This window comes from Oryctolagus cuniculus, chromosome 10, assembly GCF_964237555.1.
Source record: "Oryctolagus cuniculus chromosome 10, mOryCun1.1, whole genome shotgun sequence".
NCBI classification, from domain to species: domain Eukaryota; kingdom Metazoa; phylum Chordata; class Mammalia; order Lagomorpha; family Leporidae; genus Oryctolagus; species Oryctolagus cuniculus.
In genome coordinates, this window is record NC_091441.1 from 458328 (window position 1) to 476158 (window position 17831).

General features: G+C 62.4%; 1 protein-coding gene across 4 annotated transcripts in view; it reads right to left on the bottom strand.

Annotated features, from left to right (window-relative positions):
* The window catches only part of CTDP1 (CTD phosphatase subunit 1), a 45480-nt gene that overhangs the window by 26989 nt on the left and 660 nt on the right, over window positions 1-17831 (bottom strand). For all 4 annotated transcript variants that reach the window (XM_051840465.2, XM_051840466.2, XM_051840464.2 and 1 more), the window contains exons 2-7: window positions 8715-8798; window positions 7706-7799; window positions 6866-6994; window positions 4686-4836; window positions 1100-1190; window positions 140-306 (exon numbers count right to left, since the gene is read on the bottom strand). In XM_051840465.2, coding sequence (XP_051696425.2) covers window positions 140-306; window positions 1100-1190; window positions 4686-4836; window positions 6866-6994; window positions 7706-7799; window positions 8715-8798 — 716 coding nt within the window. The remainder of the gene's footprint in view (window positions 1-139; window positions 307-1099; window positions 1191-4685; window positions 4837-6865; window positions 6995-7705; window positions 7800-8714; window positions 8799-17831) is intronic.

Here is a 17831-nt window from a genome sequence, read left to right on the forward strand (position 1 = left end):
TTTCAAACAGATAAATAAATCTTAAAAACCAAACCAAACCCCGGCCTCCAAGTGCGAAACAGGGCTGAAAGGAGAGCACAGGCTGTGGACAGAGCGGGCCAACGCAGCGCCCCGCAGGCGCCAGGCGCCGGCTGCGCACCTTTCTTTCCGGTCTGCGGCTCGCGGGGCCCCGGCGGGGCGTGCAGGTCGCCGGTGCCCTGGAAGTACACGTATTTCTTCACAGTGATCAGGTTGGGGGCGAACTTCCAGACGTCTTCCCGGTCGTCAATGATGCAGACCATGGAGTCTCCGCAGGGAAAGAGGTTTCTAGGGTGGAGACGCGAGGTCGGGCCTCTGAGGAGCTGCCACCGGGCGGCCCCGCTGGAGGGCGGGCAAGGCACGGCGACCCCAGGAGCCGGCTCTAGAGCTGTGCGCGCAGCAGACAGCTCCGCCAGGGCCTGAGGAGACGACGCGGGACGTGGAACGGGCACAGGTGCGGGCAGAGGGCAGCTCGGGACTGCGCCCCAGGACTGCCGAGCCGCCAGCAGCACAGCGGCACACAGCTCCCGAGCACGGGGAGCGCAGGCACCAGCGCCAGCACCAAAGCCCTCAGTGCCGCTGCTCCGCTGTGCCTGGGGGAAGTCTTGCCCGGTCTGGGGTCCTTGCCGACCCCGTCAGACGGCCATCTCCTGTGTCCCCGTGCCCTCCCCACACCGCTCCACCTTCCTGGCCCCCTGAAGCCCGCAGCGGGAGAAGCCACAGGCCCTGCTGGGACACACAGGTGCCTGAGCCTGCACCAGAGACGGACAGGCCCCTCACAGCAGTGAGAATCTGCAGCTACAGTGAGCACCCAGGCTGCGCTGCTGCACACACACCGAAGGGAGTGCAAAAGCACGGAACGCCGGCACGGAGGCAGGGGGCGTCGAGACGGCGAGGGCGAGGGCGAGGGCGGAGCAGACAGCGGCGGCAGTCTGGCGCGGATGTGGACTTGCCGCATGCTGGGGCCACGGTGGGGATGGAGGGGCTCGCGTTCCTACTCAGGTGCGGCGCACGACCAGCAGTGCCCCGTCAGGCAGGAGCTGAAGGGGGGCCGTGGCGGCGGCAGCGCACCCATACGCACCTCAGGTTTCCTGTTTTGGAAAACGGGTCGATGCATTCGTCCCTCGACAGGATGCGATGAGAAAAAAGCTTCTTCTCGGGGTCTAAAAAGCCTTTAGAAAAGAGACACGAGAGGTCTGAGATGCACCAGGCCGGGCCCCACACAGAGCTCCTCCCAGGTGTGGCCGTCCCCCATGCAGGGCCCCAGGGGCAGCCGTCCCCCACGCAGGGTCCCAGGTGTGGCCGTCCCCCACGCAGGGCCCCAGGGGCAGCTGTCCCCCACGCAGGGCCCCAGGGGCAGCTGTCCCCCACGCAGGGTCCCAGATGTGGCCGTTCCCCACGCAGGGCCCCAGGGGCAGCTGTCCCCCACGCAGGGTCCCAGGGGCAGCTGTCCCCCACACAGGGTCCCAGATGTGGCCGTTCCCCACGCAGGGTCCCAGGTGTGGCCGTCCCCCACGCAGGGTCCTAGGTGTGGCCATCCCCCACACAGGGTCCCAGGGGCAGCCGTCCACCACACAGGGTCCTAGTGGCAGCTGTCCCCCACGTAGGGTCCCAGGGGCAGCCGTCCCCCACGCAGGGTCCCAGGTGTGGCTGTCCCCCATGTAGAGTCTCAGGTGTGGCCGTCCCCCACATAGGGTCCCAGGGGCAGCCATCCACCACACAGGGTTCTAGTGGCAGCTGTCAGCTGTCCCCCACGCAGGGTCCCAGGTGTGGCCATCCCCCACGCAGGGTCCCAGGGGAAGCCATCCACCACACAGGGTCCTAGTGGCAGCTGTCTCCCATGCAGGGTCCCAGGGGCAGCTGTCCCCCACGCAGGGCAGGGCTCCCGACTCAGGGATGATGCTGGTTTATAAGAGCCTTTCACCCCGTTCATGTGAATTGCCTATCTACACTAAAAGCACAAAACCAGAAACAGCTCCGTATACAGCCAGGGCGTTAACCTTTGACCTCAGGAAGCTGGGGTTGTGGCTGTCCACTCGACCTTGTGTGTCCCCATGGTGGTCTTCCCTGGACCCAGGGATAGCACAGGACAGTGTCAGGGGAGGGGGGAAGGGGAGGCTTCTCTTAGAGCCTCGGACAGCACGGACAAGCCAAGGCCCCAGGGGACACCCAACGCCGCATCTGTCCTGCGCTTTCCTATGGACAATACCTATGGCAAAGTTTAGTCTGTGGGTCAGACGTGGTGAAAGCATTAGCAACGGCAGCTGGAACCGAAGGAGATCGCGCCAGCAACGCACTGTGGCAGCAGTGGTCCTCTCAAGGCAGCTGCACACTCTGGCGGCCCGCACGGCACTCGCCGGCACTCCCTAGCCACCCGCCCGGCTGACGTTTCAAGTGAAACAAGGGCAAACTGAACCCATGCACCGTGACTGCCAGCTGCAGACCTGGGGAGGGAGATGCTGACGACAGCCCCAGATTCTGTCAGGACACCCAGGACGGCGTGTGGTTTACAACGCACGAAGTGCCTGTTTCTAGGAGCTTCCATACAGTCTATCTCCAGACCACAGCTGGTCATGGGACCCACAGAACAGGACGCCGTGGGGAGGGTGGGCACGGGCTGGCCTACACTCTAGGCAGACACAGCTCAGCCCCGCGGCTATCCACCACGCGCGCACCGTGTCGGCGCTACAAAGGTAAGCAGCACCTTGAGATCACGGACATGTCTCCGTCCCCCGTGACCAAGGCCTGCACCACGCTGGACATCGATGGTTTGCAGGACACCTGGCTTAACCTCCAAATTAACTCGCAAAGACATGAGGCTCCTAAGGACAAGGCAAGGCACGTCTGTCTGAACTCACGCAGGTAGCAGCGTCACCTCTCAGAACCCTCCGTGCGAGCAATCAGCAAACGAGGCAGATCCCTCGGGCTTGCCTTCATCCTGGGTTTCCACAGATCTAACTCGCTTCCTGAATGGAAAGCCTACTGCTCCCTGCACAAGGTTCCGAAGTTTTAAATCTGCGTTATCTAATTAGACGTGCTGACACTTCGCAGTCAGCGACATACAAAGCTTCTCTTCCAATCCGAAGAACTGTCAACACACAGTGAACACCCCTTGTCCAATCGCAGAAGGCGGGCACTGAGTGAGAGCACACTCTGGGACCGACACGGCTGCAAGCCCTCAGCCACGCGTCTCGCACGCGGCTGAAGGCGTGAAGGACAGGTATCTGCTCCCCGCCAGGGACGGATGGACAGGAGAGGAGAACAGCACACACATGCGGCCTCCTCAGGCGCCAGACATGCACGTGACTGAGCCCCCCGGGCGGATGTGGACCCCGTGCGGGGAGGAACACCCTCACCCCAAACCAGCTGCACCCACACATTCAGGACTCCAGGACCACTCATCTCTCACCGCAACCTGGTTCCAGGAACTCACCCAGAGATGCAACTCAGAGGAGGAGAACCTAAACTAAACCCTTCAACCAGCTGTTGGGGATGCGGCATAGCGGGTAACACTGCCGCCTGCAGTGCCGGCATCCCACATGGGCTCAGGTTCGAGTCCTGGCTGCTCCACTTCTGACCCAGCTCTCTGCTATGGCCTGGGAAAGCGGCAGAAGATCCAAGTCCTTGGGCCCAGCACCCACATGGAGACCAGAAGCTCCTGGCTCTGTATTGGCCCAGCTCCAGCTCATGTGACCATCTGGGGAGTGAACCAGCAGATGGAAGATCTCTCTCTGCCTCTCTGTAACTCTGCCTTTCAAGTAAATAAATAAATCTTTAAAATAATCTCCAAATTTAAAATTTGAAAACGGAAGACATACTTACTACCTCGTAACACTGTCAGGATCGTGAAAGGATAAAGGTCTGCCACGTGGTTGCTGCTTACATGTTAGAATTTCCTACAGAGGTACTGAATACTCTTTTTTCTTTTTAAAAAAGGCAGAGTCACAAAGAGAGGGAGAGACAGAGAGCAAACTTCCATGGGCTGGTACGCTCCCCAAATGGTGGCAACGGCCAGTCCTGGGCCTATCTGAAGCCAGGAGCCTGGAGCTTCTGCTGGGTCTCCCATGTGGGTACAGGGGGCCAAGCACCTGTACCATCTTCCACTGCTTTCCCAGGCCGTTAGCAGGGAGAGGAAGTCTGGGCTGGAAGAGGAGCAGCCCAGACTTAACTGGCGCCCATATCCCAAATGGAGGCTTAGCCTACTGCACCACCGCGCCGGCCCGGGTACTGAATACTACAGAGGGATCTGAACTCACTGCAACAACACTGTCCAGACCGCTGGATTCGGAAGCATTTAACACTTCCCGCAGACACAGGAGCTGTGCCTCTGGCACCACGCACTGTCCACACGTGTGCGCCAGTGATCGCCCACGGGCTCTGTCCCCGACTCAGGTGCCAGCCAGTGCTGCCGCCCGGGGAACACTGCTGCCTCGCGCACACCAGGTCCACGCCAAGGCCACCAACACACACAACAATGCTCAGCCATCCACGGTTCCCTGCCACTGTGCCGCGGCTCCAGTGCCACCTGCAAGCAACACGCGCCAAGCCCACTTGCACCCAATCAGTAACAGGTTCCCACTGATGCTTCCATCGTTCACGCATCCGTAGCACGGAGCTGCAGACAGAGTCGGTGAACGGAGCAGCGCCGCGGCCCGGTGTGCACTGACCTGCGATTGTGTGTGCGTACAGCCGGCTGCCGAAGGTGAACACGTGCAGCTCGTACAGCCTCGCGATCTTCTCCAGGAAGTCCTTGCAGTGAGGGCGCAGGCGGGTGTGCAGCATCGGCTCGCCCCGGCCCAGCTGGAAGTGGAGGATGCCCTGCGAGCCACAGCAACGGCGGTCAGAGGCGGCCCCGAGTCCCGGCGCCCCGGGCCGAGCCCCGCCCAAGGAGCTGCGGCACCCCTGGTGACAGCACGGGGCGACGCTAACCACGCTGCCACGGTAACTCCGTGTACCTGCTCCTGACAGCTATGCTGACGACCGACCACGGTAAGTGGGGCAGCTACCCTTCACAGCCACGACAAACACACGATACACTAACCACCCACGGCAATTACTCCTGGTAACTGACCTACTCCAGCAGCTGACTTCCCACCTACCCAGGGCAACCATGCTAATTACAACAGTAAGTACCCAAGATAACAACTACCTACGGTGACAGCTACGGTAACGACGCTAACTGCCCACAGTAACCAGCTGTGCTAACTACTGCGCCAAGTCTGCTCACCAGCCGTGGCCAGGGTGACTACCCCTCTGCGGGCGTCACCAAGGGGTCATGCTGGCCCTGGCCACACAGCGTCCTCTCCTGAGGACCGGGCCAGCATGGCAGTGCCCCGTCTCATCTGGCAACCCAGCAGCCTACGTGACGGGTACACAGATAAGCCTGCTCTCCTCAAGGAGTTAGACTTCGGTCCTCGTAATCCTGTTTATCGTGCACTTTCTCAGCAAGAACACTCACTCGTAGCAACAGCGTCCATGAAGAGGCCGTGTGTGAGTTACATGACGGCCTTCACCCTACTTCACACCAAAAGTCCAAGAGCCACAACACGAGCCTCCTTAAGAACGCGAGTCCAGATCTCCACAAGGCAGCACCAGATGGTCTCTCTGCCAGACCGGCAGGTGGCCGAGCTTCCGGAGCGGGGCAGGCATGGCTGCAGGGTCTGTGTTGGACGTAACTGCAGCGACTACCACCAGAGGCCTGTTCACGCCTCAACCACCCCGTGCACACAGAAGACGCAGCCCCTCCCAGGCCACACAAGCGGGAACAGGCACAGCAAAGCCACTTCAAACTGTCTAATAAAACTGACTCGAAACACAACTTCAAAGGCAACACACGCAGGCAGAGACGTGCAGGCAGACGTGCAGGCAGCAGGCCCGGACCCCGCAGCCGGGGGAGCGGTCGGCACGGGTGCAATGCTGCTGTCTTTTCCCACGTGAAATCCACGGTGACGGCACTCAGCCAGACGCCACCGTCACAACGGCACTTCCACAGCACGATCCACCAGTCAGAGCAGTGCCCTCACCGCCCATGGGATCCGTGCAGGTCGCCCACGGGTGCGTCTGTGTCCTGCATTCACCGAGCCGGCCTCCAACGACCAAACACCCTGCCGATGAGGTCTGGCACCAAGCCCACTGCACTCCCTGCCGTCAAACGCCCACTGCTACTGTCACAGCCCGACAGCTCAGCACCCAGATCGACCGCTCCGTGTCCTGAGGCCTGGTTTCTATGTCTGCACCTGGCCACAGTGAAGACTCAGGGCTCCCACCAGACCGGACTGCCCAGGCCTCAGTAGGAGCCGGCAAGATGGGAGGACTCGCAGCACCCGGCACCTAGGACAGGTGCAGCTGGTACGTGTGCGAGAGCACAGGTAGCTCAGTGCTGCTGGGCCCCTCGGGCAAGCCTCCGGCTACGGGCACCACAAGCTCGGTCCTGAGCAGATGCTACATTGCGGGAAACGTGCTGGTCACACTGACAGGGCTCCCTCCTGGCCCAGGAGAATCCAGGCACAGTGAGTTCCACCCTCACCTCCGGCCCGGGTCTCACGAGACAACTCCAGCATCCCAGGGACATCCCTGATCAGCTCACCCAGCCCAACGGGGCCTCCCCTGCCCACCCACCGCCCGCCCGGGGCCCTGGGTCCTCACACCCCGTCACCAGCAAGGGCACCGAGGGTGCGAGTGCTACCAAGGGGCGTCCTCAGAGCCCCGAGCAACGCCGCAGGTCTCACGGGGCGGCCCAGCTCACAGCCCCGGCCCACGACTGACAGCCCGCTCCTCCAGTCTCGGCTATGCAACACTGGGGACCCTGGCTTCTGGAAGGGCTGCCCGGCACCGCCAGGTCCCTCACTTTATTGGACATCTGTGGACAGTGCTGCTCCGTCGTGTGGATCAGGGTCTGGTCCAGGTCGACCATGAGCACCAGCTTCCTGTTCCGATGCAGTCGCTGCTGGTCTTCCCTCGCTATTTTTTCAGCTTGCTAAGGTGACAAAGAGCACAGGAAGACAAAGTGAGTACTCCTGGATCCAAAACAGAAGTACACCGACACACTCCAACCAACAGCCTCCACTGCCCAGCCAGGACCCACACGAGGTCTGGTCTGCATGCCCGCCGCAGGCGGTGTCCGCTGTCGTCATGCCGCAGTTCTGTCTGGGCCAAACCTGCGGATGGCAGTCTGACGTGTGGTCGCTACGTTAGCTGTGAAGGCGGGGGAGGGCTGCACTAGTTCAGCTGAGTGCCACGGAGCAGAGGTCAGACCCACACGCCCTGCCCGGCCCACACGGCTCTGTGCCAGCAGCACTGGATCCTCCTCGGCCCCCCGTGGTCCTTGGCTCCCCACTGGCTTCTGGACGGAGGGCCACTGCTCTCGCCCGCTCTGGGCTGCACACTGGGTCCATGCCAGCCTGGCCCGCACGCACCCTCAGTGGCACAACAGCCTTGGAGCTCCCACACCGGGACCCTCTCATCCCTGGTCCCAGCTAGAATTTGGCTCCTAGCGAAGCCAGACTGGCTGACCACTCACAGCCGCAGCGGCAGCAGCCAGGGGAGCTGCTGCCCCACCAGTAACGGGGACGTGTGCCTCTCCGGGTGCTGCTGTCGGCAGCCTGTCCCTCTACGTGAGCCGCCCAGCTCCCGAGGGGCTGCCTCGGAGACAACCTCGACCGCCGACTGGGCGTCTTTTCCGACTCACCTCGGAGCTCACCATCAGCTCCGGCACGCTGTGCACCATGGACACGGTTGCTGTGGACAGCGGCATCTGCTGCTTGCCATTCTTACTCTGCAACCTTGAAAGCAACGAAGCACTGCTGGGATACACGCTCACGGCCGGTCAGCTGTGCACACAGGGCACAGGGGCTGGGAGTGACACTGAACTGCGCTGTCTCCTGTGTGGCTAGGACAACCAGTGAGGACCGAACTCACACCACAGTCACAGCCACACACATGCACACGTGCAGTCAACTGTCACACGCATGTGCACACACGCAGTCACAAATACACACACACAGCCACACACAAGCACAGCCACACACATGGTCACTCAGTCACGTAGTCAGTCACACCCAGTCATACAGTCATACTCACGTGCACACACGCAGTCACACCCAGCCACACACGTGGTCACTCAGTCCTGTGCAGTCACACAGTCACACCCAGTCATATAGTCATACACACGTGCACACACGCAGTCACACTCAGCCACACACACGTGGTCACTCCGTCTTATGCAGTCAGTCACGCAGTCAGTCATAGTCATGCATGGTCACGTGCAGTCACACCACACACACGTGCACACACACAGTCACAGTCATGCACATGTAATCTCACGCTGGCCACACTCTGGGAGTGCCTCAGACCAAGCTCACGCACACGCAGTCACATGCACTCACAGCCACACTGGCCATTCACTTGGAGTGACTCAGCATTAAATTCACTATGAAAATAAACTGTAGAGTTCACATGGAAACACAGAGAACGCATCCAGAGACAACCAACCCTCACGGCTCCCCAGACACATGAGGGCCAGCAGCTGGACAAGGGTTGGAGGGGAGGAGGCCCAGGCCTCTGAGAGGGGCACGAGGCAGGAAGGGACCTGCGGTCCGCACAGCGGGACAAGGAGGTCAGTCTCCACCCGGCACCTCCCTGCCATGGCCGGCAAGGGTCAGGCATGACGCGGGCACGGCTGGGGGGCGGGTACTCACTGGGTCAGGTCCTGGCCGCACTCGGCACACAACCCCTTCATGACCACCGGGTGGCTGCAGCCTTCCAGTCTCACCAGCACTGCCCTACAAAACACGGAGCGGAGACAATCACAGAGGAAACGCCACTTTCAACCTCCATTGGCACAGTGCGCGGAGACCCCTGCCCGAGGTACCTGCCGTGCCCCTCCGCACCGACTCTACACCAACCCTAGCCCTGAATCAGCCAGGCCACAGGCGGAGCTGCGGTGAAACCCAGGGGTCTGAGCCAGGAGACCTGGGGAGGACGCAGGGCTGCCCCAGACGTGCTCAGTCTTCACGCAACCGCCACGCTCCTGATAAAGTCGTGTTAATGAAACTCAGACTGCTCATCTATCGTCAGACGCGCAGCTCTCCAAGACACGGTGCTTCTCTGTCCGGCAGATGAGCCAAAATAAGGCTGGAATCAGAGGACCCCGGCTCCCACTGAGGACCCGCCCAGGCATGGACGGAGCCCGCCCCACCAGGAGGCGTCTGCACAGACTGCAGAGGGCTCCACTCCTGCAGGCCACCATGCGGGAGGCACAGCTATGGGGCAGCATCCTCCGAGGGGGGCTTTTCCCTGCAGGGAGCGGGAGCGCCTGGGAACGCAAGGGAGGAAGCCCCGGCTCTGGTGCCTCGGGGCAGGAGGGAGCAGAACCAACCAAGCTCCAGGGCCTGGCAGCTTCCTGCCCAGAATCCCAGCAGCCCTCATCTCACGCACGCCTGCCAGAGCAGGACAGGAAGCTGCCCCACTGTCTGTTCCCACCCCTCGTCCTCACGTGCCAGCAGCCTCCGCCCCTGTGGCGACAGGGCCAGGGCCCCCACGGACACGGAGCCCCTCTCAAGCAATCTCAGCCCAACCCACGGTGAGCAGCCTGGTGGGGATGGAAGGAGAGGTTATTAACACCCGTATCACAGAAGGAGCTCTGCCCCAGACGCTTCTTGGAGAGTATACAAATCTCAATTTTACACATCAAGCATTCTACAACAGACAACATGGCAGTGGTATGTTGTTTGAAAAAGGATTAAGCTTTTGAAGGTGACAGTAAGATCTCCTTAGCTTAGTGATCAAAATTCTGCAAGCCACCTGCCCAAGTTACCAAAAACACACAGCAGAAGGCCCAGGCAGAGTCAGACAACGAGACACAGAAACCACTTAGCAACACCGAGAGCCAGAGCACCCGGAACCAGACACTGCTCGGTGAGACCAGAGCCGGCACTGCCTGGCCGCAGAAGGACCTGCACACACTACGCATGGCGCACCTGCTGCTGTGACCAGCTCTGGGCCAGCAGACACAAAGGGACACGCTCGGGGCCTGGCTCCAGACTCACCAGTAACACCCTCAGCAGCAGCACCGCAGGGAGCGACACACAGCCCCACAGGTGAGGGCCTGCCCCAACACACCGGGCGGCGGGGCCCGCCTGCCCTGACACTGCCTACTAGAAACCCCGGGGAGCAACACCAAGTCTGCAAGTCCAGTGAGGCCGCGCCATGCCAAAGCAACACGGGAAAATCAGCAGCATTTCTAGAGCCAACCTTGAGGAAGTGGAAACCAAACTTAAAACTGCAGCACCATGTGCCACTCAAACAGAGCGAAACCCAAGCACTCACAGTCACGGGCGAGAAGGCGAGACCGAGTGTGACAGAGCCTGGATGCCGACACCGGTTCCCACACAGGCCGGCCCAAGTCCCGCAGGGCTGCAACCACGGACAAGCTTATCCCAACACCCACGGGAAGGCACCGGCCCCTGCATGGCTGAAGTGACTGACAAAGAATGAATGGGGGTATCGCTGCACCTGACCTGCAGCAACACCCATGGCCAGCAGGGCTCTGGGCACGGCCTGCCCACCCGCCCGGCCCGCTCTTCAGTGTGGAGGCTTTCAGAAGCCTTGCTCAGGCAAGGCGGAAGAGCGCCTGCGTCGCACACCCTGGGCAGGGTTCCTGCCTCATCAAGACATCGACTTCTGCTCCGGGAGACCCTGACGGGGACGGGTGTCCAGCACAAAGGACTCAGCGAAGGCCACGGCCTGGCCAGAGAACGGGCAAGCGACAGGTACGTGAACCACGCACGTCCTTAGCTCTAAGGGAGACACAAACACGCACACAGTGGGGCTGCACACACTTCTGGGACGCAAAGAGTTCAGCTACTCCAGGAAGAGCGTGGCGGCCAGACAGACGCGCCCTGCGCTCCACAGGATCCGCACAAGGGCAGGCGGCAGGGGCGAGGAGGGGGACGCCGCAGGTGCTGGCCCTCGGCCCACAGCTCAGCGAGCCCACGGAGCCATGCGCCCCATGCCGTGCCCTGGGAGGCCGAGAGCACCAGCACCGCATCCCTCCCCGAAGCCCAGGGCCACTGCTCTCCCGAGAAACCTGAGGAGGGCATCACCGTCACCTACGCTCTGAGACGCTGGCTTAGGCTGCGTAGACCAGCTCGGCAAGGCTTTGCGATCAAAGACCAAGTAAAGGGGCCGGTGCTGTGGACGGCGGGCAAAGCCGCCGCCTGCAGTGCCGGCATCCCACTCTCTCTGCCTCTCCTTCTCTCTCTTTCAAATAAATAATCTTAAAAAAAAAAAAAAAAAGTAAGAAAATAGTACGGGGCTGGTGAGGCGCAGGTTAAGCCACCCACTGCGACGCCAGCACCCTCGCTGCTCCACTTCTGATGCAGCGCCTCGCTCACACGCCTGGGGAAGCAGCAGATGATACCTGGGCCCGTCACCCCGCGGAGGACCTGGGTGACGCTTCAGGCACCTGGCCCAACCTGGCTGTTGCAGCCATTTGGGGAGTGCACCAGCAGACGGAGGACTACTTTATCTAACTCTGCCTCTCAAACGAAAAAGAATGTTTAAACAAGAACAGCATGTAGTACAGAACAGGGAGAGCTAGGGCAACACCCCTCACAGCTCGACCAATGCTGCACCAAACACACCCCTCACAGTGCCCACTCAGGCCTGCACCAAACACACCCCTCACAGCTCGACCCAGGCCTACACCACACCCCTCACAGTGCCCACCCAGGCCTGCACCAAACACACCCCTCACAGCTCGACCCAGGCCTGCACCACACCCCTCACAGTGCCCACCCAGGCCTGCACCAAACACACCCCTCACAGTGCCCACCCAGGCCTGCACCAAACACACCCCTCACAGCTCCACCCAGGCCTACACCACACCCCTCACAGTGCCCACCCAGGCCTGCACCAAACACACCCCTCACAGCTCGACCCAGGCCTGCACCAAACACACCCCTCACAGTGCACACCCAGGCCTGCACCACCCCCCTCACAGTGCCCACCCAGGCCTGCACCACACCCCTCACAGTGCCCACCCAGGCCTGCACCAAACACACCCCTCACAGCCCCACCATGGCCTGCACCACACCCCTCACAGTGCCCACCCAGGCCTGCACCACCACCCTCACAGCCCCACCCAGGCCTGCACCACACCCCTCACAGTGCCCACCCAGGCCTGCACCACCCCCCTCACAGTGCCCACCCAGGCCTGCACCACCCCCCTCACAGCCCCACCCAGGCCTGCACCACCCCCCTCACAGCCCCACCCAGGCCTGCACCACCCCCCTCACAGCCCCACCCAGGCCTGCACCAAACACACCCCTCACAGTGCCCACCCAGGCCTGCACCACACCCCTCACAGCCCCACCCAGGCCTGCACCACACCCCTCACAGCCCCACCCAGGCCTGCACCAAACACACCCCTCACAGTGCCCACCCAGGCCTGCACCAAACACACCCCTCACAGTGCCCACCCAGGCCTGCACCACCCCCCTCACAGCCCCACCCAGGCCTGCACCACCCCCCTCACAGCCCCACCCAGGCCTGCACCAAACACACCCCTCACAGTGCCCACCCAGGCCTGCACCACACCCCTCACAGCCCCACCCAGGCCTGCACCACCCCCCTCACAGCCCCACCCAGGCCTGCACCAAACACACCCCTCACAGTGCCCACCCAGGCCTGCACCAAACACACCCCTCACAGTGCCCACCCAGGCCTGCACCACCCCCCTCACAGCCCCACCCAGGCCTGCACCACCCCCCTCACAGCCCCACCCAGGCCTGCACCAAACACACCCCTCACAGTGCCCACCCAGGCCTGCACCACACCCCTCACAGCCCCACCCAGGCCTGCACCACCCCCCTCACAGCCCCACCCAGGCCTGCACCACACCCCTCACAGTGCCCACGCAGGCCTGCATCACCCCCCTCACAGTGCCCACCCAGGCCTGCACCACACCCCTCACAGCCCCACCCAGGCCTGCACCACCCCCCTCACAGCCCCACCCAGGCCTGCACCACCCCCCTCACAGCCCCACCCAGGCCTGCACCACCCCCCTCACAGTGCCCACCCAGGCCTGCACCACACCCCTCACAGCCCCACCCAGCCCTGCACCACCCCCCTCACAGCCCCACCCAGGCCTGCACCACCCCCCTCACAGTGCCCACCCAGGCCTGCACCACACCCCTCACAGCCCCACCCAGCCCTGCACCACCCCCCTCACAGCCCCACCCAGGCCTGCACCACTCACAGCCACTCTGACACTAACATCGCTATGAAGACAACACAAAGTGTAGGATGAACCTCAGAATGTAAAGTCATCCCTGTTGCCAAACAAGTGATTTCCTCGCAAATGCACAGGAATGCTCTCCTGGGCTCTGGGCTCTGCATGGGGAAGGCCCATGGGCGCCACGCCTGCAGCTCAGCAAGGGCTCCAGGAATTCCGCAACTCCACACTGAGACAGGAGAGTACCTGGGGCGGGGGCGGGAACTGGGGGGGTAGTACTTGAGGTGCGTCGAGAAGTACCTGGGGTCGGGGAGGGAGTACCCGGGGCAGGGGAGGGAGAACCTGGGGTAGGGGGAAGGAGTACCTGCAGAGGGGGAGGGAGTACCTGGGGCAGGGGCAGGAAGTACCTGGGGTGGGGGAGAGTACCTGGGGTAGGGTAGGGAGAGCCTGGGGCAGGACAAGAAGTATCTGGGGGGTGGCGCGGCTACCTGTGCCCTGATCCCGGTTTCTGCCGTCCCTACCAGAAGGAAGCTGACTTGCTGGAGAAACGGCCGAGCTGGGGCTGCCCAGAGGACCGTGGGCTGCTGGGCACAGCCTGGGGGCACCGTCCGGCTAAATCTGGGACAAGTAATAATGGATTCTAACCCTCTGGATAAAAGGAGAACCTGAGTCCACACTGCTAAGCAAGAACGTTAATTTGCTGTTCTGAGTATAAAAGTCAACACCAGGCCGGCGCCGCGGCTCACTAGGCTAATCCTCTGCCTGTGGCGCTGGCGCCCTGGATTCTGTCCCGGTTGCTCCTCTTCCAGGCCAGCTCTCTGTTGTGGCCCGGGAGTGCAGTGGAGGATGGCCCAGGTCTTGGGCCCTGCACCCCATGGGAGACCAGGAGAAGCACCTGGCTCCTGGCTTCGGATCAGCGCAGTGTGCCGGCCGCAGTGTGCTGGCTGCAGTGGCCATTGGGGAGTGAACCAACAGAAAAAGGAAGACCTTTCTCTCTGTCTCTCTCACTGTCCACTCTGTCAAAAAAAGAAAAAAAAAAGTCAACACCAGCGGGGCAGAATGACGGAGCCCACAGCGGTACCACGGAACAGTCGTGGCCGAGGCCACGAGACGCCAGGGTGGGCGCCCGGTCAGCCAGGGCGCTGGCAGAGTTACCACGGTATCTCTCAGACGCTCAATTTCAACGAGAAAATGGGGGACCCGCTTGGCATCGCAGGTGGGACAAGCCGTGGCCGCGCCGCCTGAGCACAGTCCTACAGAGACCCGCTACGAACCACCACGGCAATCAAGGACGGGGACACCTGGCCCAGCGGGGCCTGCAAGCCGCCAAGTCTGCGGGATCCGAAGGACCCCAACAGAAAGGGCAGCCCACAGCCCGGCCGCGGCGGGCCTGCTCACACGGCCGCCACGGCCGTCCACCACGCTGCCCCCCAGCTGTCTCAAAACAGGCTCCAGCCCCCTCTGCCTCCAAGGGCGCCGCTCGCGGGAGTCTCAACAGTCGTCGCCTGGGGCCACAGCCTGCTTCTTACTTCTCCAAGTTTCATCTATTTCTCTGAAAGGAGGACTTACCAGAGAGCTCTTCCGCCTGCTGATTCACTCCCCAAATGGCCACAACGGCTGGGACCGGGCGAGCCAGGAGCGTCACCCAGGTCTCCCGCACGGGTGCCGGCCCCAGTGACTTGGGCCATCCTGTGCTGCTTTCCCAGGCGCATTAGCAGGGAGCTGGATTGGAAGTGGAGCAGCCGGGGCTTGAACTGGCTTGAACACATGGACGCCTCCAGGAGCAATCGCCTGCCCCACGAGCGCTGAAAGCCAAAGCCTGTGCCGTGTGGGGCCCGGGCCAGCAGGCTCAGGGCTCCGAGAGAGCAGGGGCAGCACACGGCCGTCTTTCAAACTGTAAACATCACACAAGGGACATTTTAGCTCAAGCTCTTCTTGAAATTATTAGAAATTCTGCATATATCTCATGCTAAATAGTAGGTAACAACCCATTAAGGTATCGTTTAAAAATATTCACTTATTTATTTGAAAGGCAGGGTGAGAGAGGGGAGGGGAGGGGGGAGGGGAGGGGAGAGGGCCGTTTCCTAGAGCTTCCCGGCCGGCCCCGCCAGCGCCCGCCCTGCGCTCTCTCTCCCTAAACTCGGGAAGCTCACAAGCCTCTTAAAACGCCACCTAAACACTGACATTAACTCGCCCCATTTTCTCTAGTCTCTTTCCTCTAAACGTAAAAAGTAGCTCTCTGCTTTCAAATACATACATTTTTTAAACCCCATGAAGATACATTTGATAACATACCCAGAAGTTTCTTAAAACTCAAACAACTGTTGGGGGCAGACATGCTTCAAAACCCACCGGGGAGGCCGCGCTGCGGCGCAGTGGGCTAAGCCTCCACCTGGGGTGCCGGCATCCCATATGAGCGCCGGTTCTAGTCCTGGCTGCCCCTCTTCCAGTCCAGCTCTCTGCTATGGCCTGGGAGGGCAGTGGAGGATGGCCCAGGTCCTCGGGTCCCTGCACCCATGTGGGAAAACCGGAAGAAGCTCCTGGCTTCGGATCAGCTCAGCTGTGGCCATTTGGGGAGTGAACCAGTGAGTGGAAGACCTTTCTCTCGTCTCTCCTTCTGTCTGTGACTCTACCTCTCAAATAAATAAAATAGTTTCAACAAAACAAAAAAACCATCAGGTTCAAAGACCCGGATGGAGCCGGCCGGAGTGGGTGCATGCGGCAGCCGAGTGGCGTCTCTCTGACTTCAACAAGAAATGCCTTTCCCGGAGCAGCCCTTTACACGGCGCGATGTCGGTAACAGAGTCAAATGTGACTGAAAGAATCCAATTCATCAAGGTTCTGGAGAGCAGGATGGAGAGACTCCCTCAGCCCCTCTGCAGGGCCTCGGCGCCACCACGCGGAGCTGGGGTCTCCCCGGCCCGGGGCGCCCGCGGGGGGCTGGGGGCGAGGCTGCCGTCTGCTCCGAGTTTCTCTGCTGTGGCTCCCACAGCTCCGATCCAGCACCTACAAGCACTCGGGCTTGCGGCCACACGTGCCCCGTCCTCAGCACCACGTCGGTGACGACAAAGCAGAAAGCAAGTAGTTCAGTAAACTAGTAACTCGGGTGCTGCGAGGACCCAGCGGCCACCCTGCGGCCACCCGCTCGGGTGGCGGCTCCCGGGGCCCGAGGGCGGGGCCCGCGCACCTGCTCCCCAGCACCACCCACGCCTCTCGGGCTCAGCCACACGTGGCCACCCAGCATCCAGGGTCCCTGTGTCCCGGCTCTACGACCACACAGCTGCGGCCCCGCTCGCCCTCACAGGTGCCCTGCGGACAACCAGGAGGAGGCAGCGGCGGCCGTGAACGCGAAGCGTCTCAGGTGAGGGGGAGCCCAGCCCTCTCCGGCCGGTGACCAGCAGGCCAGCAGAGCCGTGAGGACCGGGACTGGCCGCCAAGAACTCCGGTTCTGACACCTGAGTTTCGGGTCGGTCAGCAGGGCTGCATGCAGGCCGCAGGCCGGGAGGTTCGGGGCCTTTCCAGGCTGGGCCCGTGAGCAGGGGACCCCGCCACGGCCAAGGGTGGGCCAGGTCGCGCCTCAAAAGCAGCCGTGGGTGTCAGCAACACTGCCTGTGCCCACACACTGTGAAAGGCCCACAACCACCAATGCTTCAGGCAAACTTCAAGCGAACCCCGAGTGCCTGCTCTCCCAGATCCCAAGGACGGGACTGCAGGCAAGCTTCCCAGGACGGGCCCCGGACCCGGGGCGGGCGCCGCTGGCGAGCACCGAGGGGCACAAGGCCACAGGGACGCCTTCTGAGGTCAGAGCGGCTCCCACGGCCCCGCGGGCGCCACGGAGCTGGGGGCTGACGCTCACCACCGTCCCTGTCCTACACCCAGAGCCAAGGACACCTGGGCCCACGGCCCCGCGGGCGCCACGGAGCTGGGGGCTGACGCTCACCACCGCCCCTGTCCTACACCCAGAGCCAAGGACACCTGGGCCCAGGCTTGGCGGCGGCCACATCTGAACTGCGGGACCAGAAGTCTTTCAGATTTGGGAATTTTTTGGATTTCGAAACAAAGTGTCTGACTCGGAGCCCGCATGGCCAGCGCTCAGCCTGCGACTCTGGACCACAGACACCAGAACCCACCCGCGGGGCAAGCACAGGAACCGCTGGGGGCCGTCTGCCCACAGCGCACAGAGGCAGAAAACCACAGGTGCACACCGCGGGGCGCCGCACCAAGTCCTCGAGGCGTGGGGCTCGCTCCGGACAAGCGGCTCGGAAGGGCCAGGGGACGCTCACGACACCCTGCTCGCAGCTGGACACGGCCCAGGGCTCCGCCCCCGGCTTGGGGGCCTGGGGATCGGCGGGCTCCGCGTCCCCGGAGTCCACCTGGTCTGTGAAGAGGCCGGGCCCCGCGGGGACAGCTCCCGGGACCCTGAGACGGGGTCCAGCCAGGAAGCCCTACGGCTGACCGCTCAGACGGACGCACGGGCCGGTCTCGCGCGCTGGTGAGCAGGCGTGAAGACGCGGCTTCCACGCTAATCGGCTGCGGACCACGGCGGCGCTGGACGTCGCCCGCACCCAGGGCTCACGGC